This window comes from Nelusetta ayraudi, unplaced genomic scaffold (assembly GCF_046127955.1).
Source record: "Nelusetta ayraudi isolate G7.1 ecotype Tasmania unplaced genomic scaffold, CSIRO-AGI_Nayr_v1 ptg000026l, whole genome shotgun sequence".
Lineage (NCBI taxonomy): Eukaryota > Metazoa > Chordata > Actinopteri > Tetraodontiformes > Monacanthidae > Nelusetta > Nelusetta ayraudi.
In genome coordinates this window covers 635,977-661,798 of record NW_027466076.1, presented here as the reverse complement: position 1 = coordinate 661,798, position 25,822 = coordinate 635,977, and the positions used below count along the sequence as shown (strand labels likewise).

At 49.5% G+C, this 25,822-nt stretch overlaps 4 protein-coding genes across 7 annotated transcripts; 3 read left to right on the top strand and 1 right to left on the bottom strand.

The window, feature by feature from the left end:
• Positions 1 to 1,976: 1,976 nt before the first annotated feature.
• Positions 1,977 to 14,416, top strand: rbl2 (retinoblastoma-like 2 (p130)). 2 transcript variants are annotated; one of them, XM_076028697.1, is made up of 22 exons: positions 1,977 to 2,276; positions 3,391 to 3,521; positions 3,627 to 3,827; positions 3,937 to 4,001; positions 4,546 to 4,674; positions 6,899 to 7,062; positions 7,641 to 7,705; positions 7,804 to 7,975; positions 8,589 to 8,752; positions 8,934 to 9,046; positions 9,163 to 9,266; positions 9,362 to 9,499; positions 9,585 to 9,749; positions 10,412 to 10,523; positions 10,621 to 10,902; positions 11,099 to 11,304; positions 11,429 to 11,605; positions 11,779 to 11,850; positions 12,208 to 12,307; positions 12,383 to 12,624; positions 12,782 to 12,964; positions 13,643 to 14,416. In XM_076028697.1, the coding sequence occupies exons 1-22, from the start codon at positions 2,139 to 2,141 to the stop codon at positions 13,811 to 13,813; spliced, it is 3,294 nt and encodes a 1,097-aa protein (XP_075884812.1). In that variant the 5' UTR covers positions 1,977 to 2,138; the 3' UTR covers positions 13,814 to 14,416. The 2 variants fall into 2 exon arrangements, with proteins under 2 accessions (XP_075884812.1, XP_075884813.1); XM_076028698.1 differs by having other exon boundaries at positions 1,978 to 2,276; positions 12,386 to 12,624.
• A 771-nt stretch (positions 14,417 to 15,187) lies between these two features.
• Positions 15,188 to 18,096, top strand: snx20 (sorting nexin 20). Of its 2 annotated transcripts, none has more exons than XM_076028717.1 (3): positions 15,188 to 15,411; positions 15,664 to 15,806; positions 16,996 to 18,096. In XM_076028717.1, exons 2-3 carry the CDS (start codon positions 15,720 to 15,722, stop codon positions 17,665 to 17,667), a joined length of 759 nt encoding a protein of 252 aa, XP_075884832.1. In that variant the 5' UTR covers positions 15,188 to 15,411; positions 15,664 to 15,719; the 3' UTR covers positions 17,668 to 18,096. The 2 variants fall into 2 exon arrangements, with proteins under 2 accessions (XP_075884832.1, XP_075884833.1); XM_076028718.1 differs by having other exon boundaries at positions 15,190 to 15,415.
• A 530-nt stretch (positions 18,097 to 18,626) lies between these two features.
• Positions 18,627 to 20,756, top strand: mphosph6 (M-phase phosphoprotein 6). Its single transcript, XM_076028723.1, has 5 exons — positions 18,627 to 18,808; positions 19,327 to 19,439; positions 19,730 to 19,820; positions 20,019 to 20,128; positions 20,503 to 20,756. The coding sequence occupies exons 1-5, from the start codon at positions 18,761 to 18,763 to the stop codon at positions 20,645 to 20,647; spliced, it is 507 nt and encodes a 168-aa protein (XP_075884838.1). The 5' UTR covers positions 18,627 to 18,760; the 3' UTR covers positions 20,648 to 20,756.
• Positions 20,757 to 20,790: 34 nt separating this feature from the next.
• On the bottom strand, positions 20,791 to 25,682 carry hsd17b2 (hydroxysteroid (17-beta) dehydrogenase 2). 2 transcript variants are annotated; one of them, XM_076028710.1, is made up of 5 exons: positions 24,949 to 25,682; positions 23,859 to 24,086; positions 23,580 to 23,765; positions 22,643 to 22,780; positions 20,791 to 21,876 (listed from the first exon to the last, which is right to left on the bottom strand). In XM_076028710.1, the coding sequence occupies exons 1-5, from the start codon at positions 25,196 to 25,198 to the stop codon at positions 21,539 to 21,541; spliced, it is 1,140 nt and encodes a 379-aa protein (XP_075884825.1). In that variant the 5' UTR covers positions 25,199 to 25,682; the 3' UTR covers positions 20,791 to 21,538. The 2 variants fall into 2 exon arrangements, with proteins under 2 accessions (XP_075884825.1, XP_075884826.1); XM_076028711.1 differs by having other exon boundaries at positions 23,859 to 24,115; positions 24,949 to 25,229.
• Positions 25,683 to 25,822: the final 140 nt, after the last annotated feature.

Genomic DNA, 25,822 nt, shown 5'->3' with positions numbered 1-25,822 from the left:
TCTTTGGGTGCCGTCCACTGACACCATGTCTCCTCCTCCTCCTCTTGCAGCTTCACAGATGTGTACGCCGGCTGGCCCGGCAGCACCAGCGCCGCCTCGGTGCTCCACAGCTCAGAGCTTTACATGCAGGCCGAGGACCGACCGGATGGCTTCCTGTTCCCCCGAGAGGTGAGTGTCATCCCACCAGGTCTGAAGATTCCCCGTCTCCCTCCCACTGTCAACCCGGTGAAATCCGCCACGTCTCTCCTGCAGAAATCCATGGTGTTCCAGGGGGTGGAGGTCCCGGTGCACCTCGTCGGCGACCCTTCCTTCCCTCTGAGGCCGTGGCTGATGAAGGCGTACAGGCCGCAGCGCAGGATGTCCCCCGACCAGCGCCGCTTTGGCCGCACCCTCTCCTCCGCTCAGGCCGTGGTCAACACCGCCTTCGCCCGCCTGAGGGGGCGCTGGGCCTACCTGCTGAGGCGGAGCGAGATGGACCTGTCCATGCTGGCCAAGGTGGTGACGGCGTGCTGCGTCCTCCACAACGTGTGCGAGCAGTGCGGCGACGCCTTCCTCCCCGAGTGGAACGCCGACGCCAGCCCCAGCGAGAACTCCCTGAAACAGCCGGAGACGGAGCCGCACGACGAGGACGCGTCCTGCGCTGCCGAGGCCATCAGGGACACGTTGAGCGCCAACCTGCTGAAAATGCTGCAGGACTGACAGGACCAATGCATTGCGTTTTGCACCTGGGACAAAAACTGGTGATTAAACTGGCCTCATGAAGATGCTTCGCAGACCAGTTTTGTTGGAACAAGACGCTGTGACGGACTCACATCTGAAACCTCTTTGAGTGTTGATGTTTTTTGGGGCAGGTGGTCAGGGAGGGTTTTTTTTTAAGCTATCAAGACAGCTGAATTGCTGAGATTTCAGGATTCTGGAATGTGAAATAAATCCTGTGGATTTGTGAAAACTAAAACCTTCAGCTTCGTTTTGTTGTCGTGTTTAAATAATTCAAGACTGCAAAATCTGCTTTACAAATGTCTGCTGAGCACTTCATCATTAATGACAGTTCTGCAATGCGTTTATTACTTTGTTGACTCTTTCAAAACTCCACTGCGTGTCTGTGTGTCACACTTAAGTGTTTGACTATGTTTTTTCTCTTTACTCCAGCTTCACGTAGACTATGAACCCAGTAGGACCCAGCCGACTGTGGGCCGGTGTCTCTCTGCTGTTAGTTTGAACAAATGATGAATGACATCATGCCAGGATTCAAATCATTAGATGACCTTTAACCTTTTGACATATGCAAAAGTTGTCACAATATATACAGTCGACATTTAAGGGGCAAGTTAAGCTCATAAACACGATGAAACGCTCCATATTCCAAACAACATCCACATGTTTGTATTATGAGTTCAAACCTTGCATATGTTGGAGGATGTTTTCCACACTTAAATGAATCTTGGACATAAATCTTGGGAAAAAAAGAGACATAACATCAGATTTGGAGCTTTAATTAGAAAATACTCATAGTGTTGCTTTTATTAATGCACTCAAATAAGATGGTACAGTGACTACTATGATGTTCCAGGAATGCACATTTCAATCCGTTTCAAGCAAAACAAAAAGTTGTGGCTGGCCCATTGATGATATCTTATATATATTCCCCACAAGACAAACGACGCTGCACATAAACGTTATGAAATAATATCCTAATAAGTCAGAGCCAAAGCAAATGTATGCTTTTTACCTACTTATTGGCTACGTTCCGAATAAACGTCCCGACCGGAAGTACGTCATCGGAAGTGGCTTTGTTTTGGCTCGGCGGTGGTTCCACCCATTTATGCGCAGCTACGCAACTTTAGTGGGCTGGGGCTCTGTGTGCGATTCTCGAACGCCGTGTGCGCGCACGAGTGACGTAATGTCACGCGGAGCACTGCTCTCCGTACGTCAATTACGCAAAACGGCTACGCCTCAGAGCGGCTGTCAGTCAAAGGACATTTAAATGGCCACACTGTACTGAGACGAATACCTCGTACCGCGGACACAGAACCAACTGCTTCGGTCAAATCTTAAGTCAAGGAAATCCGCGTCAGTAGCTTGTCGATTTCCCGTATAATCGTTCAAATTGTCCCCCCGAGGACCGCGTTTGCCGTAATATGAGCGACGAGGACGACTTAGCGCAGAAAGCCCGAGCCGGGTTCGAGGAGCTGTGTCGGGCTCTGAACATGGACGAGGAGGCTGCCAGCGAGGCTTGGAAAACATACGAGAACATCAGCAGAAACTTCACGCTGGAGGTAAACATCAGCGGCGGCGGTGACGGCGGTGGTCGCGGTGTCAGCCCGGACTGTTGCCCGGATGGTCGCTGTCCGCCGGCAGCAACACCGTAACACCGGCTAGCTACGGGAATATAACATTTAAGCTAGCGGCACTTTACTTTTACGTCATTTTATTGAGACTCGGTAACGGAATAGTTTTTTGTTGTTATTAACGTATTACAGTTTTCATCCGTATTCTACTACAGATAGGTTTTCAAACGCAGGTCAGGGCTACGATGTACGGAAGCGCATTGCTGCCACCCTAGAAAAAGAAAAAAAAACAGTATCACGTTATAACGAGAAACTGTTACGTTTTTACCTAATAATTTTCACATTATAACGTGAAACTATCACGAAATAACGTGACACTTTCACGTTTTTACGCGATACGATAGCGATTCACAGAATTTTGGGGTTCTAGAAATCTAGTTGAATCTAGCTCTATACGCTGTGTATGCATACAATAAAGGGGGCGTTCTAAAACGGTTAACCTAAAAAGCTTAATGTAGATTAGTGACCGAAAACAGCCATCAACCCTCACCAAAATATACATGGCCATCTCTAGTCATGCCCACTTTCACCCCTCCAAATTCCAAAACTATAAACCTTATTTTATGGATACTGTTCGCGTTAAGCCTTTTCCTCTCCATAGGCGCTCATTATAGGGGAAAGGCTCAACGTCCGAAAACTGCGATCAACAATCACCAAATTCACGTGGGCAATACAGGAATTTAAAATTCAAGCTGGGCATGACTACAGACGTCCACTGGAAAGTTGGATGATCGATCGCTGCTGTCGGTCATTTAAAAAAAATTTTTTAAAAAATGATAGTTTAGCGTTAAAACGTGGAAATGATCACGAACTAACGTCATAGTTTCACATTATAAAGTAAAAAATTATCATGAAATAACGCGATAGTTTCACGTTTTGATGTGAAAATTATCACGAAATAACGTGATAATTATCGCGAAATAACGTGATAGTTTCACGTTATAAAGTGAAAATTATCACGAAATGAGGTGATAGTTTCAGTGAACACAAACACACACACACACTGACTCTCCTTGTCGTCCTGGTCTCTGCTCTGGTGCAGGGCAGCGAGCTACACTGGCTGGCCTGCGCCCTCTACGTGGCCTGCAGGTCGTCGGTGCCCACGGTGGGGAGGGGGACCTCGGAGGGGAACTACGTCTCTCTGACCAGGATCCTGCGGTGCGCAGAGATGAGGTACGAGGCACCTGTGCACTACCTGCACTCTGCAGCTCACATCAGCTAACATCAATATCAGACCGCCGGTCCAACACACAGACGCCTCTCTCTCCTGCCCCGCAGCCTGATTGAGTTCTTCAACAAGATCAAAAAGTGGCAGGACATGGCCGGCCTGTCGCAGGACTTCCGCCGGAGCACCGACAAGCTGGAGAGGAACTTCACCGTCTCGGCCGTCCTCTTCAAGAAGTACGTTCCCATCTTCAAGTCCATCTTCAGGGCGCCGTCCGAGGAGCCACCGCGGGTCCACCGCAGCCGCAAGCAGAGGTGAGATGCTCGCGACCCCCCGTGACCTCGTGCGCTTCCCTCACCACCACTGCACGACTGCACAACCTTTTCCTCTAATTTTCTATCTGACTGTGTCGACTGTTTGCAGGCGACATCCGTGCACGGTGAGCGAGGTGTTCAACTTCTGCTGGGTCCTCTTCATCCACGCTAAAGGTGAAGCTCTCATTCACTCTTATTCGTTCATCGTGGTCTCAGTTCCAGGCGGGGTTTCATATACTAAACAAATCATTGAATACTGATGTAATAATAAGATGCTGAAGAGTTGTGTTGTTTCACTTATCAATGGAAAGTGTTGCGTTACTTGTTTGTGTCACACAGCCACAAAGTGGAAGCAGAAAAGCATGAACACGACGCTGGCCTTGCAGTCAAATCTAAGTCTTAAGATTTTTTTTTCAGTTTTCGAGGTTAACACATGGCAGAACAAACACAACAGTGTTTTCAAGGGCTTTGTCTGACACAAAGCCCCGTCTGTGCGTCTGTATTCGTTTGTCCTCATCCCCTAAATCCTGCTGTCAGCTCCCTCGGTGTCTCCACACGCCTGCCGTCTCATGGAAGACGCTGTCTTGTCCAAACCCGCCTGCTGCGTTTCACATTCATCCCATTTTTTTTCTCTTTGCTTTCACTCAGCCGCAGGGCACATAAAAAAAGTAAAAAATGCCTCACGCCGCCTCGTGCCGCCTCTGCTCTGCTTCCGCAGGGAACTTCCCGATGATCAGCGACGACTTGGTCAACTCCTACCACCTGCTGCTGTGCGCCCTGGACCTGGTGCTCACCAACGCCCTGCTGTGCAACGCCAGGAAGGAGCTGCTCAACCCAGACTTCAGAGGTAGCCGCAAGACACACTGGCCAATCAGAATGAGCCCAGACAAAGCAGTTTCAGGTCAAAGGTCGTCCTGTTAGCCGTTTTACAGCCCTTTATTTTCGTGTTGCGCTCTACAGGGGAAAGATACTTTTGGGTTGCACGGGGTTTTAGGCTGCAGTTCCTCGAGTCGCCACTGCAGAGGAAAAATTGCTGCACCGCCACATTGCCCGTCTGGTGTCCAGTTTTTATAAGAAGTGCAGAAACACCCCTGTCAGTCACCATCCCGTTAGCTCGGCAAGTAGCCTGCTGCTAGCCATTAGCTCGAGGCTCCGAGAACACGGCAGCAAGGACTGCTGCGGCAGCTGCTGCTGCTGCACAGAGATTAGCTTTAAAACTAGTTGCTAATAAAAATTAAAGAGGTGCAAGGCCCAATCAAGTCGATTCAAAAAATGAAATACAGCCAGCAAGACTCAAGTCCAGCTTTGATTTGATTTGATTTGATTTGATTGATTTATTTCGAACATGAAAAGTAATAAGATGTTTAGTAAAGATGTTTATTAGTTATTAGATTTGCCTGTCGGTGAGACAAATGAACATCTTAATTTTTTGAATAATTTTTTCAAGTTGAACAGGAAAACAACCCATGAACAGCAAGTTAAAACATTGAGAAGTCTCGTTTTAAAAGTTTGAAGCCCCCATGAGACAGAAAGAAAAAAAAAAAGAAAAAAAATCCTTCAAGTCTACTATTTAATGTTTTCAGATTTCAAACTGTAGAACTGCTGCTGCTGCTGCTGCTGCTATTTCACTTTCCACAGTGCATGAAAAAAAAGGTTTGGGGTTGTGGGGGTGTATCCCTTTGTGATGTCACAAAGGGCCCTGGTACCATTCCCTGGTCTGCAACCTCCTCCTTGCTCTTCACTCCCCTCCTCCCCCAACCCCCCTTTTAAACCGCGAAGAAGATCCAACAAAGCAAAAACACAACAGGTCTTTTAGCGGGAGGCTGTCAACAGAGGGCTAAATAATGCACTTGGTGAGAATCTTTTCACTTCATCAGCGTTGGCCTTCAGACGCCACAGCACGGCTCGCCGCTTCATTCCACTGCAGGATTTATGTGAATGAAATGATTGTGGCGTAACGGAAGGCAGCTTATCGAGTCAATCGGCCCCTAAATCAAACTGGCTGCAGCCGTGGCAGCGAGTCAAGGCCGCCCTCACACTTCCTGCTCGCACCTGGTGTTTCCTCCCCCTCCTCCTTCACCCGCCGCCGCTGCCACTGCCGCCACCTTCAGCAAACACGCCCTCATTGTCCCAGGAGGAAACTGCTCTGTGACCAACAGCCGCACATCCAGCTGCACTCTGGCAGGAAACGCACTCTTCTAAACACACTGGGTATGGAGAGGGAGAGAGAGGGAGAGAGAGAGAGAGAGAGAGAGAGAAAGAGAGACAGAGAGAGAGAGAGAGAGAGAGAGAGAGAGAGAGAGAGAAGCAACCGACTTGGAAAAACAAAACAGGAAGTTCAGGACGGGGGAGGGAAACAGAGAGAGGAAAAAAATGGAACTTTTCCCAGGAAGCAGCAGCAGGACAACAAAACCTTTCTCACCTCGTCTTTCACTGTTAGGTCTTTGACCTTTTTTTACCTGTCAGCACTGATCATTCAACCTCTGTCTAAACACACACACACACAAACAACCCTGTAGTTCACAGAAACAAGCACACATCAGCTCACTCAGGTCTGCCCCCTAGAGAACAAACTGTCCTGTATGGGTGCACAAAAGCTTTTCACTCAGTTTTCAGCAAGGAAACTAACAAAAATCTAACAAACCCTTTTTTTTTTCCCGAACATTGTGAACGTTTATGGAGGCCTTTACTTTATCGGGAATTTCTAACTTTAGAATAAATAAAGATTATGGTAAATGCACTGCAGTTATATAGCACTTTCCAGTCATGCAGCCATGCACACACACATTCGCTGCCTTGCCCCATTGCGACCAATTAGGGTTCAGTGTCTTGCCCAAGGACACTACAGACATGTGGACAGTTGGAACCGGGATTTGAACCGGCAACCCTTCAATCATCAATTTGCAGCCCGCTCTACCAACTTAGCCACAGCTGCCACCAATTATGAACAAAACAATGAGAAAAACAATTTTCCCATTTGTGTGTGTGTGTGTGTGTGTGTGTGTGTGTGTGTGTGTGTGTGTGTGTGTGTGTGTGTGTGTGTGTGTGTGTGTGTGTTCTGCCCTCTGCAGGTCTCCCTGAGGACTTCAACTCCAGGGACTTCAAGCCTTTGGCGGCGGCGCCGCACTGCTTCATGGAGCGACTGTGCGAGCTGCACGACGGCCTGGTGCTGGAGGCCAAAGGGGTGAAAGAGCACTTCTGGAAGCCCTTCGTCAAGAAGCTCTTCCACAAGAGGGTGAGACCGTCACCCTGAGCCACCTCTGCTGACATGAGACACTGTCCGCTGCGTGACGAGATGCCTAGAAGTCTCCGTCTGACCTCAGCTGCCGTCGGGAAAATTTGATGGAAGTGTTTCTATTGCAAGCCACCACCAGGGGGAGCTGCTTCACCTCAGTGCTGCTGATCCTGGTGGTGCGCTGCACATTTAGCACCTTTCATTTCTGCCAGCACCTCCTCCTCACTGGGAGGAGCCTCTCCTCACCTCCTCCTCCTCCTCCTCTTCCTCCTCCTCTTCCACCTCCTCACGGTTCATAGCTGCTCCTCCTCCTCCTCTTCCTCACAGACCGAAGCCCCTGCTCATCTCCTCCTCCTCACTGGCAGGAGCTCCTCCTTCCCCTGACCTCCACCTCCTCCTCCTCCTCCTCTTTTTCACTGACAGAAGCCCCTCCTCACCTCAATACTCACAGGCCAAGCCTGCTCCTCCTCCTCCTCCTCCTCCTCACTGGCAGGAGCTCCTCCTTCTCCTCACTTCCGCCTCCTCCTGGCAGTCTCTAGCTGCTCCTCCTCCTCACCTCCTCCTCTGTGTTTCTCCAGATCCTCCGGGGGAAAGAAGACGGCCTCAGCGGCTTCCTGGACCCCATGAACTTCGGTGACAGCCTGTAGGTGTCGACCCTCCACATTCCCTCCTCCTCCTCCTCCTCCTCACTGCTCCTCCTCTCTGCTCCGCTGTGTCTCACCTGCGTTGCCGCGCCAACAGCTTGTCCCTGGGCCGGGTGTATGAGGAGCACGTGCTGGCCACCGGCAGTCTGGACGAGAGGGTCTTCACCGGCGAGGGGGCCAGCGAGGACGTGGGCACACCGGGGCCCTGCCTGTGTGAGCCACCAGAGAGCAAGGACAGCGCCACCAACAGGCTGCACGCCAGCCTCGCGGTGAGGGAGCACCGCTCTTTGCAGCTGCCGCGTCGACGGCTCCCCCTGCTGGCCTTCAGCTAACGGCGGCCTGTCTCCTTCTCCTCCCGCTGCTCCGCCACCTCCTCTTCCTCATCCTCGTCCTCCCCCCACTTCTCCTCTTCCTCATTTCCTCCCCTTCTTCCTCCAATTCCTCCTGTTCCCCCCTCCCCCGCCTACTCACCCTCCTTCGCCTCGTCCCTCTCAATCCCCACTCTCCTCCCCCTCGCCGCCACCTCCTTTTCCTCAATCTCCTCCCCCTCCACCTCCTATCCTGATCCTCCTTCCCCTCCCCCTCTTCCTACACCTCTTGCTCCATCTCCTCTTCCTTCTCTACCTCCCCTCCCTCTCAATCCTCACTCTTCTCCTCCTCCTATCCTGATCTTCCTTCCCTCCCTCTTCCTTCTCCTCTGCCACCTCTCCCTCCCCCTCCATCCCCTTTCCTTCTCCCCCTCGTCATCCTATCCTGCCTCCCCACCACCTCTTCCTCCACTTCCACTTTTTCCTCCATCTCCTCCTGCTATGCCCCCCTCCCTTTCCCACTCTTTCTTCTCCTCCTCCACCTTCTCCTCCGCCTCCCCCTCTCTCTCCTCAGGCCTCGGCCCTGAAGGTCTCCACGCCGCTGACAGGCAGGAAGTATGTCCAGAACGGCGTCTCGGCCTCGCCGCTCTCCTCCGCCATGAAGAGCGTGGGCCGCCTGCACACGCTGCTGTCGGGGACGCAGCAGGAGCCCAGCGCCAAGCTGAAGGAGGTGCTCAGGTACGTCTGAGTGGGCGGGTGGGCGGGGGAGGGGCACACTTCCTGTGTCACCACGCTGGAACTTCCTGCTTCTCACTGTCGGACTGTTTTTTAAACAAACGCGTCAAGAAGTTTGTGTGACCCCCCAATCCCAAAGGTCACAGGTCAAACTTTCCCAAACATGTTTGCTGCTCCCCTGCAGGACCTGCGCCAGAGACCCCAGTGATGTCATCAGCAGGCGCCTGCAGGACATGTCCCTTCTCTTCTCTCAGCAATTCGAGGGTGGCGAGGCCGAGAACCGCGGGATGGGGAAGGGTAGGCGTGCACACGCTCACACACACACACACACACACACACACACACACACACAAACACACGCACAGAGTCCCTCTGGCCCGCCCCCCCCCACAGAAAACAACTTTTCTCAACAGAAATGGCAGTGAAGTACTTCCGCCTGGCGGAGGCGCTCTACTACAGGATGCTGGAGTCGGTGGTCCAGAGGGAGAAGACGATCCTGGGAGGCGCCGACCTGTCGGTGAGTCCGCTCAGCCAGACGTGGCTCCTCACACCTGGTCACCTGCTTCCTGAGAGACCAAAGTGAAGTGCTCTGTGTGTGTGTGTGTGTTCCAGTGCATCCTGGAGCAGGACGTCTTCCACCGCTCGCTGCTGGTCTGCTGCCTGGAGATCGTCATCTTCTCCTACAGGCCACCAGGAGATTTCCCCAACCTCATCGCCATCTTCCAGCTTCCTGCTTATCACTTCTACAAGGTAGCGCCCCCCCCCCACCTGGCACACACGCGGTGAGTGCGTTGAAGGAGCTGACCTCAGTGTATGTGTGTGTGTGTGTCTACAGGTGATCGAGGTGCTGGTGCGCTCGGAGCAGGGTCTGTTCCGGGAGGTGGTGAAGCACCTGAACCAGGTGGAGGAGCAGGTCCTGGAGAGCCTGGCCTGGAGCAGCGACTCCCCTCTGTGGGAGAGCCTGCAGGGAGCCAAAGAGCAGGTCCCGGCCTGCAAGCAGGTCTGGAGCTCAGCACACACCTGCGCAGTCACAACACAACACGATACAACACAACACAACACAACACAACACACCTGCATGTCTCTATAGCTGCGTTTCCATCACCCCTAGAATTGCGCAAAACCTAAATATCGCAATAAAAACTGGTAACAGAAACACCTAAACTTGGAAAAACCTCTCAAATATCACTGAGCGGTTTTGACGCTCTCATGGGGTGGTTTTCCAGACGTATGGATATCGAGGTATATCGCAAAATTGTCACGGAAACACTTTTTCCCCCGCATTTTTCGCATTGTCACCGGACGTGACGTAGGGAGTCACGTGATCAGTTCACTTCGAGTGAAAATGGCGCGTTGTGTTTGGACGTAGAACGAGACATAATACTTTTTACAACAAATCAAAGAGAACATATATAACAACCATTCTTGACAGCAAACAAACGTAAACAAACAAAGGCCAACGTGATTCTCGTAAAATTTCGTCCGGCAATGTTTACGAGAATTCTCGCGGGACGAGATTTGACGAGAATTTCGGCTTATGCGCTTCAACACCATTCAGCGGAAACGCCTGCAAATCGCAATTGTACTTTGTCGAAATTTTCTAAATATCGCTTTTATTTTGTGAAAAACTGTGATGGAAACCCACTTAAATTTCTCCTCCAGGTGATGCCTCCTCAGTATCTGGAGCAGAACGACGAGAGTAGCTCAACCAACGCCGCCGCTCGCAGTCCCATCAACCCCGGCTCTGACCTCAGCACCAGCAGCACGCTCAAAGGTGAGCAGCTTCACTTCACTTCACTTCCTTCCTCTCCTCAGCAGCTCAATGAAAAAAGGCATAACTAAAAACATAAATAATCTTTCTCTGTCGCCAGGTGTGTCCCCCTCCCCCACCAGCCTGCTGGACCGCTACAGCTCTCCTCCCGCAGGTATGGCACGGCGCCGCCTCTTTGTCGACCCGCCGGAGGTCGCCGAGTCCGGCGTCGCCTCCACTGGCGGCGCCCCCACCGCAACGCCAGCCACCGCCATTGCCGTCGCCAAGACGGAGCAGCAGACCAGCATCGTGACCACCATCCCGGCCGGTCAGACCCTGGTCACCATGGGAACGGCCACCGTGACGGCCGAGAACGGCCAGACCGTCACGATACCTGTGCAAGGTGAGGCGGGAAAAACCGGGACCGTGTCACATGACCAGTCCTGCAGGTAGCCGCTAGCGCAGGGCTGTAGCAAAAAAACAGCTGCACGTGACGTCGCACTGACCCCTGGTGGCTCGGAGGGAAACAACCCCTCGCGAAACAAAAAGTGAACGAACGGCTCTCACGACGACTCTCCTCTGACCTCTGACCTCGGCAGGCATCGCCAACGAGAGCGGAGGCATCACCTTCTTCCCGCTGCAGGTCAGCGTGACGGGGCAGGGCGGAGCCACGCTGCAGCCGCTGGCCGGAGCGCTCGCTGTCCCGGCGGCCGCCGGGAAGGGGGCGGCGGCCAAAGCCAGCGGTGGTGGTGGCAGTGGTGGCAGCCCGCTGAGGAAAGGCTCGCTGTCGCTCTTCTTCAGGAAGGTATGTCTCCCCTCCTCTTCCCACACACACACACTCAGTCAGTCAGTCAGTCAGTCAGTCAGTCACACACACACACTACCCACACACACTCACTCACACGCACCCCTGCCCCCCCCTCCTCCAGGTGTACCACCTGGCCAGCGTGCGGCTGCGACACCTGTGCGCCAAACTGGACATCTCGTCTGAGCTGAGGAGGAAAATCTGGACCTGCTTCGAATATTCCCTGGTCCACTGCAGCCACATGATGATGGACCGACACCTGGACCAGCTGCTCATGTGCGCCGTCTACGTCATGGCCAAGGTGCGTGTGTGTGCGTGTGTGCGTGTGTGCGTGCGTGCGTGTGTGTGTGTGTGTGTGTGTGTGTGTGTGTGTGTGTGTGTGTGTGTGTGTGTGTGTGAGAGAAAGAGAGAGACAGAGAGAAGAGAGAGAGTGAGCGTGTGAAAGCTAATTCTTCTTTTTTTCACTCCTGTCAGGTGACCAAAGACGACAGATCCTTCCAAAACATCATGAGGTGCTACCGGACGCAGCCACAGGCCAACAGCAGTGTAAGCAGGACGTTCGTTTACTGACTAATTAACTAAATAAATTAATAAATAAAAACCCAGAGTTATTGCGTCCGAATGTGACAGTTGTGGCTCGTTGCTGCTTCACTGTTGTTCAACACAAATTTCCCAAGTTCCTCATCTGAGGGGAAGTGCAGAGAAATTCAGCCAATCGGAACAGAACAAAAACAAACCCCCAAAAGAAAAAAAAGAACGATGGTAACAATTGAATTTAAATCTAATCGGTTTTTTTTATATAAAATGTGTGCCTTTGAGGTCAGCCAATGACTATCTGTGTTATTAGTATTTACGTTTTCGTATATATGTATAGCATCACATATCTATGTGTGTGTGTCACAGGTGTACAGGAGTGTGTTGATCTCAGGCCGGCGGCGGCGCCACTCAGCCAGCAGCGACGCCCATAAACAGGACCCAGCTGGCACCGCCCTCCAGGATCCAGGTGCGCTGGTGAAAAAGAGCCCCCGCCCTCCCCGACTCCTCCACCTGGGCAGGTGTAACCCAGCCTCTCCCCCAGCAGGTGGCGACAGCAGCCCGGTCCCGATCCACTCCAGCAGCACCATGCACACCCCCCAGCCTGGCAGCGCCCCGGCCACGCCCACCTGCAGGAAGACCTCCTCCTCCTCCGCCTCGCCGTCGGCAGGGGATGGGGAGGGTGAGGAGGTGGAGGAGCGGGAGCAGCGAGGAGACCTCATCCTCTTCTACAACAGCGTCTACGTCAAGCAGATGCGGCACTTTGCGCTGAAGTACACGGCGGCGGTACGAGCACCCCCACCCCCACCACCTGTCCACCAGGATGTGACATCAGCAGCCCAGCAGGAAGTGGATGGCAGGAAGCTGACGTGTGTGTGTGTGTGTGTGTGTGTGTGTGTGTGTGTGTGTGTGTGTGTGTGTGTGTGTGTGTGTGCTTCCGCAGGCCGACCCCCCACCCCTGTGTCCCTACCCCACCCAGAGGTCTGGCTCCCCCCGGCGGATGCTGCTCTCCAGCAAACACTCCATCTACATCTCACCCCACCAGCAGACAGGCTCCGCCCCCTCGCCGGCCACGCCCACCACCCGGGACAGGATCTACTACTCCATCTGCAGCAGCCCCCCCAATGTGAGAACACACACACACACACAGGCACGCGTGCAGAAGAACCACGGGAGCTGCTATAAATTCAACTGATTCGCTTCAATTAATCAATCATAAAGTTCCATTCAAATCACATGACTGTTCCCTTCCTCTCACTAGAAGAAAATTTTACTACAAATTCATTTTAGTTCAATGTTATATATATATATATATATATATATATATATGTATATTTCTTTACCACTTGCTTGTAGTAATAATACACTAAAACTGGAGATTGATGACAGATTATGAACGAAGGAAAAATACTTAGATGAATGAATGAATATGATGGCTATAAAATGATGGTTGTGATGTCACACTAAGTCCAGATTTTGTTTTATAAAAATGTTTTATTTTATTTTAATATATTATTCATTATATTTAATGTTTTAATTTTGGAGGAAAATAATAATAATAATACCAAAATAAATGTAGATATTATATAGTATAGATATATTTATATTTATATTAATTTGTAGTATATACATAGATCTATTATATTATATAGATTTAGTGTATTTGAAGGTTGCAGCATCACAGACTACGATTAATTATACCCACAGTTTTCCGTTGGTGTTACTCAAAAAGGGCTCCCACTTAACTCTCTGACCTCTGACCCCCCCCCCCAACCCTTCTCCTGCTCTCCTGCCCGTCCGCCAGCTCCTCCAGGAGATCAACAGCATGATCCGGACGGGGGAGAGCCCCAGCAGCAGGAAGCGCAGCATGGCCCTGGAGGACGAGGTGTCGGCCAAGAGGGTCTGCGCCGACAACCACACGGCGCTGCTGCGCCGCCTGCAGGACGTGGCCAACGACCGCAGCTCCTCCCGCTGACCTCACTTCCTGGAGGAGAAGAACGTCAGACAGTTTCTCCCAGAATGTGTTTTACTACCGTGATCATTCATTTTATTACTTTTGCTCACATGAAGGTTTCTGGCGCCGGCTGACAAACTCCTCCCTCTCCACCCGTTTTAGTCGCGTCGCTCAACCGTTACGCCACATTTAAATGACCTTTTATTATGTCTTTTAACTCAAGCTGGCGCCTGGTTTGTGTTTTCATCACTAACGTTATTTTATTCCCACCAAAGGGCTCGAGACTGACGTGTTGTAGGAGGGTTTGTTTTGTTTTGTGGTTTTTTTTACCTTTTTTTTATGTAATTTCAATAGCTTCTGTTCAGTTCTTCTCCTCCGCTCTCCGCCTCGACTGGCACTCATGAAGTATGTAAATATTTGTATTTACCAAAAAAGAGAGAGAGAGAGAGAGATTAAAAAAGAAAAGCTAATTTAATGAAAGTGATGAAGTGCCTTTGTTTTTACCCCTGTAGTCTGTCTGTTGTTTAAGTGAAGTTTGTTTACATCAAACTTCACTTTTATCCTGTTAAAACGTCAATACAAAAAAAATGAACTGAAGAAAAATAAACAAACAACTGCAGCGAAGTGGATTGTGTGTTTTGATTTCTGCCACTCGGTGTCAGTAATCTCGAAATGTGACGCGTCTAAAAATCACAATGATATGGACCTCCAGGACCTCCTGCAGCTGCAGCAGCGCCAGCGGGAACTGGCCAGCCCTGAGCAGGCTGTGGGCCCGACGCTGCTCCGGCTCGGTGAAGAAGGCGGCGAACAGCGAGCTGCGGCGTACGCACTTTTCAGAGAGTGTGTGCAAAAAAAACAAAGATCACATAATAATAATCGGAGTGGATTTTTGTGAAGCTCATGAAGTCGACTTCTGGTTATGGAATCTGAGGGGCGACTGAAAAGGCTTCAGATTGGAGCTTCTGCAAGTGAAGAATCTGTTAAGCTAACACGGTTAGCGGCAGAGAGGAGGTGGGAGTCGACCAGGACTGAATTCCTGTTTCTCCTGGCATTGGGATCCGGGGGATGAGGGGCTGTCAGGGGCCCTCAGGGGCTCGTCCTCGGCCCCAGTCACATGAAGAGCCGGTCCTCTCAACTCTAGCGCCCCCCACAGGAGGAAGACGACTGAATTTGTGCTTGCCATGACGTACATAATGAAACAAAAAGTGGAGGGGGAAAAAAAACCCCAGTGAGGACAGACGGGAGATTCTCGACCAATAAATACACTTTTCAGCTGTTCACCTTCCTGCTCTCAACTTTCACTTCCTCCTTACTCTTCTTCTGTTTTTCCATTCGATGAAGGAACTTCCTCTTTTTGTTTTGAGCACCCACACTCACAGACAGACAGACAGACAGACACACAACACATACACACACACACACACACACAGACTTGTTGTTCTTGGTCAGGCCGATGGATTTGTGAGTTCTGTGAGTTTTTCCGAACTCCCGGCTGGAGGACGACCAGGCTTGGCCGAGGTGGGCGGAGCCGCCCGTTGAGACCCGGAGAGTCTTCACGGGCTGCCATGGCCGAAGCAGAACTACTGGAGGGCGCCGGGGAGCTCGGCGGGACTCACCATGCAGGTTATTTTTCTTCTCCTTTTTTTTTTTTTTTTTTTACCTCCAAAGTTGATGTGACCCCGGCGTCACATCCTCCGGGTTTCACACTGTCTGTTCACTGGCTTCTCGGGCGGTCTGGGTCTCTTCAAGCGGGGCCTCGTGGTTTTAACAGTCCACGGCATTTTTAAAAAACTACAGTAAACGCCGAAAACAAATCACTCAAACAAATCACGAAGCACTCCATGTTTTAGATCTGACCTTCTCCCGCACAGGCGAGTCAGTGGGTTGTTCGGGTCTCACCACCAAGGAGCTGCAGCAGAACTGGAGGATGCTGAAGCGACAACAGCGCCCCTGCAGGCTGCTCTTTGAAATCTCCTCCACCAGAGTTGTCGAGGACAAGCTCTCCAAATATGTGGTAAGATGCTGGGGGGAGGTTAGACAACAATGGATCAAGCGACCTCTTAAGTAATAGAAATTATTGTGTTTCTGTTGATAACACACAATAGTTTCATTAGTAGAAAACATTATTTTCATCATTATTGATTGTGGAAAGAGCTTTGAGACGCCTTTGGTTGTGATTTACCGCGTTACAAAAAAGTTGATTGATTGATTGATTGATTGATTGCTTGATTTGATTTATTTCGAACATGTGCTACATACAAAATACAAACAACAAGAAGAAAAAACACAAAAGAAAGAAAATAGACAAACAAAGACAACAAGCAGTTGAAACAAAAGTAGCCCAACGTGCTCGAAAAGGAGCAGGAAGAAGCAATAGCTTATCTAGTCCTACCCCTTCGCACTCATCCATCAGTTACATTTTCATGTGCAGTCCCGCTTCCCCCGTCCCTTTTTTTTTCTTTTCTATTTTTTTTAAATCATATACTAGCAAACATTATGACCAAGTGCCAACATGGTGAAAAAAACAAATAAATAAAAATAAACCAATAAGTCATCCTCATTATCATCCTCATCACCGTCAAGTAAAATAAATAACCGGGAACAATTGTGACAAACCCTAGTGTTTGTCTCACCCTTCTTCTTCCCTATGCCTTGTAAATACCATGTGCTTGTACTTCTGTTTGAACTTGCTCATGCTTGAACATTGTCTTAGCTCCCTCGACAGTCTGTTCCACAGTTTCACTCAACATATAGACAAACAGAAGGTTTTTAACGTTGTGCGAGCGTAGAGATGCTTTAAATTCAGTTCCCCCCTCAGATTATATCCCCCTTCTCTTTGAAAAAACTATTTTTGAATATTTCCTGGAAGTAAGCTGTTTGTTGCTCTATACATAATTTGTGCTGTTCGAAAATGAACCAGGTCAATGAGTTTCAATGTGTTCGACTTTAAGGATAGAGGATTTGTGTGCTCTCTGTAACCAGTCTTACAGTGATTGATTGATTGGTTTGTTGGTAGGTCGGTTGATGGGTGGGTGGTGGGTTGGTTTGTGGATTGGTTTGTTAGTGGGTTGGTTGGTGGATTTGTTGGTGGGTTGATTGATTGATTTTGGTCATTACTTGATTATTAGTTCATCACGCCGCCACTTTACAACAGCTCCTGCGCTGAGCTCTTCCTGTTCTCTCTCCCCCGCGGCTGCCTCCAGGTGTACGAGGTGGTGGTGATGCGCTCGGGCAGCTTCGACTCCCGCCGCGTGTCCGTGGCGCGGCGCTACAGCGAATTCCTCCGCTTCCACCAGCGGCTGCTGCAAGACTTCCGGGAGGAGCTGGAGGACGTGGAGCTGCCGCCCAAACTCTTAAAGGGCAACTTCAACGCAGAGAGCATCGCCGAGCGCCGCCTGTCGCTGCAGGACTACCTGGCGGGCCTCTACGCGGTGCGCTGCGTACGCCGCAGCTCGCTGTTCGCCGCCTTCTTCACCGAGCCGGAGCAGCGTCGGGCCCACAGCCTGCTCAGGGCTGGCCAGTTCCCGCTGGCGCTGCTGCAGCTGCAGGAGGTCCTGGAGGTCCAGGAGAAGCTGTTGCCGTGGCAGGCGGCCACGCTGACTGTGCCCACGCTGGCCGCTCTGGCCGTCTGCCACCGCGACCTGGACGACCCGCAGGCCGCCTTCACCGCCGCACAGAGGGCGATGCCGCCAGTGAGGCGCTACGGGCTGAAGGAGTACCGGGCGGCGCTGCTGGAGCTGCTGGTGAACCTGGGCTACCAGCTGGGACGACCGGTGGCTCAGCTGCAGCAGGAGCTGACGGTCCTGAGGGACGCCGAGCGAGGGGAGGTGTCCCAGCGCTCCCTGAAGGAGGTGGTGGTGCAGAATTTCACCTGAGTCCCAGCTGGACCCTGACATCCACCAAATGAGCAAAATTCATATTTTCCTTCTTTTTGCTTCTTTTTCACTCACTTTTCAGAGAGTGTGTGCAAAAAAAAAACAAAGATCACAAAGGTCATTGACCCCTCTACCAGCTCATACTGCCTTGTTTTGGTCCCCTTCCAGACATATTGAAGATCCAACACACAGGAGGCCGCACTTTTCCGGATATTTTGCAGGATGATTAATTAAACAAAGCTGCTCTACACACTCCAGGATTTAAAATGGGGAAAAAAATCAATTAAAATAAGAACTTGGGCAGAATATGTGATCTTTAAAACTCTGACCCCCTGTACAAACAAATAAATGTTTCACCTGTCAGCAATTGTAAACTTTGTGTTGATCAAATGTTTTGTCCTCTCCAAATTAAATTTTAAATGTGATGCAGTGCCTAAAGTAATTCTGCTTTTTGTTCACATTGTAGTGTCAAAAAGTGTCAGAGTGACGGTTGAAATACCAGTGTGTGTGTGTGTGTGTGTGTGTGTGTGTGTGTGTGTGTGTGTGTGTGTAGGGAAACGGAACTCATTTTTGTGCACTGCTTGCTCAACAGACAAACTGCGTTTCAACACAACACAGATATTTCCCAACATGCCTCGCTGTGCCAGCAGGGCAGGTGTGCCCTGCATTCACTGCAAGTCAAGCATATCCTTGTCTCTCAATATCAACCTTTTTTTTTGTTTGTTTTTGCCACATTTGCTTACCTACTCAGTCAGCTTAAAAATATATATCTATACATTTATTTTGTCAACATAAAGAAGTACTTTACAAAACGAAAAACAAGTTTATTTGTGAAAGTCTGCTATTTTAAAAGTAAACACAATCAAAGATCATGTCAGAAATTCCATTACTGCGCAACCCGTCCATTCCCGTACAACACCGTGCATGTCGACCATCGAATCTTTCAAAGGTCGATTAGCCGGACTGCGAACTGCTCCGCACTTGATTGCTTCGGCCTGAGTTGCTCGCTGCTCGTGCGTGGCTCGTATACTTCGCATGCGTGCCGGTTGTTGTTTAGTCTAGCGGTGCTTTCGGTTGTTGTCCTACCGCGACGATGTCGAACGACTCGGTGAAACTGTCCAAAAACCTGCTCCGCATGAAGGTGAGTTAACGCGAATCCGGAACAACTTGCTGCGCAGCTGCAGGCTGTTTGCTAGCTAAGCTCGGTGCTCCCCCGACGACCGAAGCTTCGTTGGGAAAATTGCTGTTTTAGCGGCTTCCGGCCCGTTCAGGGTCGTAAGTGACGTCAAAGCTTCATGTTGTGACTTTAAAATGGCACGTGTGATGACAATGTTCACTTCGGCTCCTATACCAGACAACTAAAGGCGCATTATTCGTTAAAAAAAAAAAAAAAAAAGTAATGAAGGTTAATCTTTTACTATGCTGGAGGATGTCCTGTCGAGGCCGTACTGATGCTGCCGGTTCAATATTAGTTTTAAAATTAAAGTCCCAGTGATTGTCACATCCTGAAGGATGTAAAAACTTTCTACCTGATTGTGCTGGTGTGGTTGAAAATGTTCTTTATGATTCTACGTTTGGTTGAAAATGTTGTATGATGATGCTGCTGCTGCTGGATGAAAATGTTCTATATGGTTGTGTCGTGTTGTCTCCCCTGCTCAGTTCATGCAGAGAGGCCTGGACGCAGAGACCAAGAAGCAGCTGGAGGAGGACGAGAAGAGGATCATCAGTGATGAACACTGGTATCTGGACCTGCCGGAGCTCAAGGCCAAGGAGTGAGTGTTGAGAGAGAGAGAGAGAGAGAGAGAGAGAGAGGGAGAGAGAGGGAGAGGGAGAGAGAGGGAGAGAGAGAGAGAGAGGGAGAGAGAGAGAGAGAGAGACCTGTTAAAGCTGCATGTTATCATTCTGATAAACTCCTCTTGGTGTTGCGGATAATGTTTTAATGTGCTGCGTAATAACGTTAGAAGAGGCACTTTGTTCAAGTACATTTCATCTGTAACAATATTCTTTTGTTAAGCTTTGAAAAACATTGAGACTGTTGTTGTTTTTTACTGTGTTTGATCAGAAACCTGATTATGGAGGAGAAGAGTTTTGTTCCGTGTGAGGACCTGCGATACGGACGCTTCTCCTTCAAAGGTTTCAATCCAGAAGTCGAGGTTAGTTCTCGTGGATTCGTCCAGTTTGGTTTTCTTGTTTTTGAGAGGACACAACAAATTTTGAAAAATCTCATCTCATAATTTGGGTAAATGTAATGTGTCTCTCAAAGGTGCTTTTTTTTCTATCTTGAATTTAAAGTCCACAATTCATTTTTTTTTTTTTTTTTTTTTCTCACTATCTCCCCCCCCCCCTCCCAGAAACTGATGGTTCTGATGAATCCTAAAGACAAGGAGGAGAAGGAGGAGGAGCCTGTGGAGGAGATCGGCCGGATGCAAACGGACGTCACGGACGAAGACATGGCTCAGAGGTAGCGACGCCGCACGTCACTCGGCTCTTCTTCTGTTTATTTTCATTATGCAAATTTAGAAAATTGAAGGAAGGAAAATGATTAAAACAGACAAGAAAACAAGTTACTTTTTTCAAACTTTTTGCCCCCATTTCTCCAAATATAGGTAAAGAATAATATATATGGAAATATATAAATATATATATACCATTATCCTAGTTAATTATTTATAATGAATAACTGAAACTGATTTAAAATAAGGGGCTCTGTAGCTTCATTGGGATTTTCCCAGAAATGGCCCGTCTTCTCTTCTCTCTCTGTCTCTGTCTCTCTCTCTCTCTCACTCTCTCTCTCTCTCTCTGACGTCTCCTCCTCCTCCTCCTCTTCCTCTCCAGGTACGAGAGTTTCATCGCGAGCGTGAAGAAGAAATTTTCAACGAAACGCGACAGAGCGGCAGCGGACAACGATGACGGCGATGACATCAACCAGAACACGGCGAGCGGCGGCACCAAGAGAGCCTTCCTGAAACCTCAAGACTGAGACCGCCTCCGTTTTTAACGTCAAAATACTTCTCTTTCCACAAATGCTGTCAGAGCAGCGTGTTTGGTATTTTGTATCTGATTGGATGTTATACATCCTGTTCGTTTTTTGATGTTTTTTTTGTTTTGATTTTTAAAAAAAAAAAAAAAAAAGGATCTTTATGATGCTGTGATTTTTCATCCAGCGTGTGCAGAATGATGAGAACTTTATTAAAACACAGTTGACTGTATTGTGCCGCCTCGTTCAGATCTCTGTAGGGAAAAGTGCCTTCGCAGGTTTGTCTCTTCGCTTTTGACCGGATTTAAAATGTTGATCTTTGCAAGCAGGTTTTCCAAGTTGGCAGCCGTCAAAGTAGAAAAAAACCCTGAAAGATCCACGGGTGAGGACTCGGTGCTGAATCTTGTTTCCATGTGGATTTCTTTTGGCCAATTATAAAAAATGAACCCCCATTCAAAACCACACCAGTTTTGTTCAACACAAGCGGTAGCGAGCTCGGCACACAAACTATCTTATGTGTCAGAAGACAATTATTTACACGGATTTGGTATTTTGTATCTGATTAGGTGTTACACATCCTGTTGGTTTTTTAGTTTTTAATTTTTTTTTTAGATATCTTTATGATGCTGCGAGTTTTAATCCAGTAACTTTTTTCCAAGTTGGAAGCCACTTTAAAAAAAATGTATTTTTTTTTTTTTTTTTTGCTATAATATAAATAATTAGAGACAATACAGGCTTGTTAAGAAGAGTTTTATTTGTCGGAATTGGTAAAAAAAAAATTAAAAAAATTAAAAAAAGGAAAAATACAGGGAATTCTTTTTTTTTTAAAAGGATTTAGACGGATGTGTTGCCTGATCCTGTGGGAGCCTCCGTGGGACCGATTTCCAATGATCCTCAGTTCTTCCCAAGGCCGGCGGGTCTGCAGGGGCACGTCACGATCCTGGTGGTGAGGGCTTCCACCAGGGGGGCGGGGCAGCAGCGCTGCAGCGTGGGGAGCAGCCACGCCATCTGGCCCGGCGTGTACAGGGGCCGGGGCCGAGCGGCCAGCAGGGCGTCCTGCATGGCGTCTATCACCGGGGACAAGTCCAGCGCCACCTGCTGGGCCGAGCTGGTCAGCGTGTCCGGCAGCGCCGAGATGTACGCCTCGCCGTAGTCCTCTCGCACGGCGGGGGAGGCGACGGCCAGGAGCCGCTCCCGGTGGCGGGCCACGTCGCTGGCATCGCCGAAGATGTCTGACAAGAAAGGGCAGGGTAGGGAGTGGAGGGGGGGGGGTGGCGGGGAGTGGATTTGAAGAACAAAACTCAGACGCTACGTTCAGTCATCCAGGTCATCTTAAAGTAGAAGGGTTGAATTGGGGCAATTGGAGAACAAGTCCAGTTGCCCCAACTTAACCCTCCTACTTTAAGTTAGCGTTAGTCTTTTCAGAATTCTCCAATATTGTGCAATAGTAACAAAATGACCCAACAACAACCTGTTTACCAAGTTCTGTTGGCATTGTTTCACATGTCCATCTGACTTGGGAAGGGGGCAGGGGCCGGACCGTTTGACCGGCGATTGGACGAAAGTTCTACAGCAGACGACCAATCAGATGTCTCTTCTCTCTCAGCGGATGCTGGTTGAGAAGCAGCGCAAAAGGTTCCTACCATAGCAAGGAGCGTCACGTGATGTTGCTCGGCGGAGTTTACCACAAATTGCTCCTCTTCTGTGAAGGTTGCAGATTGGTCGGCTCTTAATGAATCAGATTGTGAGGATGACGAGGTCTCGGTGACCTCCTGAGGGCCCTTTGAGGTAATTCACCAGGTCTCCAGACTCCAATATGGCCGCTCACTCATTTGAATGTCGTTGCTCACCCAGTGTTGCCGCCGATAAAGTGTTTGCATTGCATTAGAGGGCGCATAGGGCATCATGCACACTTCACACCATGCGGTTGTTATAATACATCCATGTAATTTATTAAATCATGGAAAACGCAGTTTTTGTCGAGGTCAGTGAACCTACTGGTTCTGAAGCCGGCTGGTTGGATGAGCACCACCTCCACGCCCCACTGCGACAGCTCCAGCCTCATGGCCCTGGAGAAGACAGCCAGCGCCGCCTTGGAGGCCCCGTAGGCAGCGAACGTGGGCATCGGCACCTCACCTGCACCGCACAGTGTTGGACGGTGTTAGCGACATACTGCTAGCCAGTTAGTGATCACACTGTATGTTAAATTAAAAAAACAACGTCAAAATCCACTGGTGAGGAGTCACTGCTGAATATAGTTTCATTGTGGGCTTCTATAGGTCAATTGTAAGAATCGACCCTAAAATCCAAAACTACACCAGTTTTGTTGAACACAAGTGGCAACTATATCCGCACACAAGCTAGCTATCTTAAGCTAGCTTGCATTTCAGAGGAAAATGTCATTCATGTTACTTTGACATATACATTTTGCTCAGGGTGTGTTAGCGTTCAATCATCATAAATTTGAACCATGTTCATTTTAAGGAGAACAAGAACCAGTCAGAAACACAGTACAGGGCTATGTACATTTTTTTTTGTTTGTGTTCAACTGTCATACATTTGAATCAGATTTAGTTAAAGGTCCAGCGTGTAAAATCTTTTAAGGAAGCCTGCCTGACAGCGCGTTTCAGATTCAGGCCACTGCCAGACGGGCTTTCTGAAACAATGGTGAAACAAGATGGCAGCAGCTAGCTAGTAGCACGCTCTTATTGCTCTATGTATATTCCTCTATATTTATTAGAACCATTCTAAGGCATAGGAATACCAAATTTATTTTATTGCATTGCGAGTACATACTTTTCTGTGTGTATGGGCAGTATGTTGAGCTTTAACCAATATTAAAAAACATAAATCAAGCCAAATATTGCACACTGGACCTTTAAACCACCCTGGTAAAACAACTTGGTCCGAGCAACTACTTTTCTTTCCCCCTTACCCGCCAGGCTGGACACGTTGATCACGCGACCTCTTGACCTCCTCAGCAGGGGGAGGAAGACCTGACAGGCGCCGACGGCGGCCAGGAAGTTGACGTCCATGCAGCGCCTGTAGTCGGCCAGCGGCTGGATCTCAGCATCCACGGGACACAGCAGCACGCCGGCGTTGTTCACCAGAGCCCACAAACCTTCCGCAGGGAGGCGAATGGGTTGAGGGAGGGTGAGGGAAGGGGAGGGTGGGTTGGTAGGGGGGCGGGCGGGCCAGGTGGGGGGGGGCTCACCTGTGTCGGCCACCTGTCTGCTGATGTGTCTGTGCGCCGCTTCCACCTGGGCGCTGTCGGTCACGTCCAGCTGCAGGACCTGCAGAAGCTGCTGCTGCTGCTGCTGCTGCTGCTGCTCTTTCAGCCGCTGAGCTCCGGCACCGTCAGCGTCCAGCACGCCGGCAAACACCGTCAGGCCCATCCGGCTGAGCCGCTTGGCCAACTCGTGTCCGAAACCTGAATCACAACCTTGGAACGCGGGTCGATCGTCATCTCACCTTATCAGAGGGAGAAGAAAACAGCTTCCCCTTGTGTCTGCGCCTTGGACGGGAGGCGCGGTCCAAACAAAGTCTCAACTACTTTGTTTACTGTGCTTGTGTAGATTCTTCAAGCGTCTGCAGTTTACTACGAGTGTTTCTTTCTAAAAGTAATTCACAAACTATTGAATGTACGGTAGCTGCTGTTGCTTGAAGTGGAGGCATTTGAATTGTTGTTGTGTAGTTGAACAGAAAAGTGGAGGACATTTTAGAGACAGGAGATTATTCTAGAGTAGCACGGCTTTGGGGTTCAGTAAGCTTTCAGTACAGAGAAAAATAAACATGTCGAAAATAACATTGGTTATTGTTGTTAAGTTTCAACATCCAATAATGTTTCACCGGTCAGAACTATGACTGATCACAGTTTGGCTGTGCTGCAGTTGAAAAAGGAAAAAAAAAGAAACTACAGCACTGAGAGGAACAAAGCAGCAAAATGATCCTGATTCTCATCAAGACCTCTGACCTCTGACCTCTGGTCACTTCAGTCCAGATTATTCCGTCACTTTTTATACTTTTTTTTGCAAACTTATCAACCAATGTACTGTTCCATCAATGGCTTCATTTGTGCTATTTCACTGAACTGCTTTATTACTTTTACTTGCATGTAGGAGTTGAATCAGTACTTTTACTTTTATCAGAGTATTTTTTTTAACATAAGTATTTCACGTCAATGCAGAATGCGAATACTTTGTCATCTCTGGTAACTGATTGTCAGACTCGTCAACCCACCACAGTGCAGCAGCCTGCAGGGCAGCAGGACCAAACAGCTCCAGGTGTCTCACGGTGCGACTCACCTGTGATCAGCACCGCTCGGCCTGCTGCCGGCAGCAGCTCCGCCTCCATTCTGCACCTCCGGGCTGCGGCAGCCAGGACGGCGCTGCACCCCAGCAGGAGAAGAGTGCCGGCTGGCGAGGGGAGCAGCGGGAACAGGGCGGCCTGCGCCAGCGTCACGCCCACCCACACACCGGTTGGGACGCCCGCAGCCAGCGACCACAGCAGGGCCAGGACGAAGACCATGGTCAGGAAACAGGAAGTGGCCTCCATCCTCCACGGCCGGCAGTTCGCTGTGTCACTCTCGGCCGCACCGACAGCCAAAGCAGCCTTTTGTGCCCACTGCGGGAGAGAAGCCCCGCCCACGCTAACTCAGGTATGTTGCGCCCCTGCCCACAGGTGTGTTTGCACAAACCTGTTCTGCGGAGGAAGGAGGAGGAGGGCCTGAAAATCACTTCCACCACCTCTGAGGGCCTCCAGTGGCTGATTCAACAACTCTCAAAACAAACCTCCAGATTTAAAGTCAATTTATGTAGAGTCACACAAAATTCCCAGTTTGGCATTTGCAGTTTTCTCCAGGGGGAAACCTTACAAATCGGAATCTTCCGACATGTGGTTTTCAATGGGTCAATTATAAGAATCAACCCTAAAGTTCAAAACTATGCTAGTTTTTTTTTTTTTTTTTTTTAAACACAAGTGGCGGCTAACTCAGCGCTAACTAGCTTAAGCTAGCTCACTAGCTGTTTCAGAAGACAATGTGCTTCAGTTATTTTGACATATGCATTTTCCTCAGGATGTGTTAGCATTCAACCGTCATAAAATTTGTACCAGACTTATTTAAAGAAGAAGAAAAAAAAAAGGACTCTGGGAAAACACAATCTAAGAGAAAAATGCAGT

Excerpts from the sequence above, each read along its gene's own strand:
- rbl2 (XM_076028697.1), top strand. The coding sequence starts at position 2,139 with ATGAGCGACGAGGACGACTTAGCGCAGAAAGCCCGAGCCGGGTTCGAG. Across the intron at positions 10,903-11,098 it reads CGTCACGATACCTGTGCAAG|GCATCGCCAACGAGAGCGGA; the intron begins GTGAGGCGGGAA and ends TGACCTCGGCAG. Across the intron at positions 12,965-13,642 it reads TCTGCAGCAGCCCCCCCAAT|CTCCTCCAGGAGATCAACAG; the intron begins GTGAGAACACAC and ends CCCGTCCGCCAG.
- snx20 (XM_076028718.1), top strand. The coding sequence starts at position 15,358 with ATGGCCGAAGCAGAACTACTGGAGGGCGCCGGGGAGCTCGGCGGGACT. Across the intron at positions 15,416-15,663 it reads CGGCGGGACTCACCATGCAG|GCGAGTCAGTGGGTTGTTCG; the intron begins GTTATTTTTCTT and ends TCTCCCGCACAG. Across the intron at positions 15,807-16,995 it reads ACAAGCTCTCCAAATATGTG|GTGTACGAGGTGGTGGTGAT; the intron begins GTAAGATGCTGG and ends GGCTGCCTCCAG.
- mphosph6 (XM_076028723.1), top strand. The coding sequence starts at position 18,761 with ATGTCGAACGACTCGGTGAAACTGTCCAAAAACCTGCTCCGCATGAAG. Across the intron at positions 18,809-19,326 it reads AAAACCTGCTCCGCATGAAG|TTCATGCAGAGAGGCCTGGA; the intron begins GTGAGTTAACGC and ends TCCCCTGCTCAG. Across the intron at positions 19,440-19,729 it reads CCGGAGCTCAAGGCCAAGGA|AAACCTGATTATGGAGGAGA; the intron begins GTGAGTGTTGAG and ends GTGTTTGATCAG.
- hsd17b2 (XM_076028710.1), bottom strand. The coding sequence starts at position 25,198 with ATGGAGGCCACTTCCTGTTTCCTGACCATGGTCTTCGTCCTGGCCCTG. Across the intron at positions 23,766-23,858 it reads CAGACAGGTGGCCGACACAG|GTTTGTGGGCTCTGGTGAAC; the intron begins GTGAGCCCCCCC and ends TCCCTGCGGAAG. Across the intron at positions 21,877-22,642 it reads ACCAGCCGGCTTCAGAACCA|ACATCTTCGGCGATGCCAGC; the intron begins GTAGGTTCACTG and ends CTTTCTTGTCAG.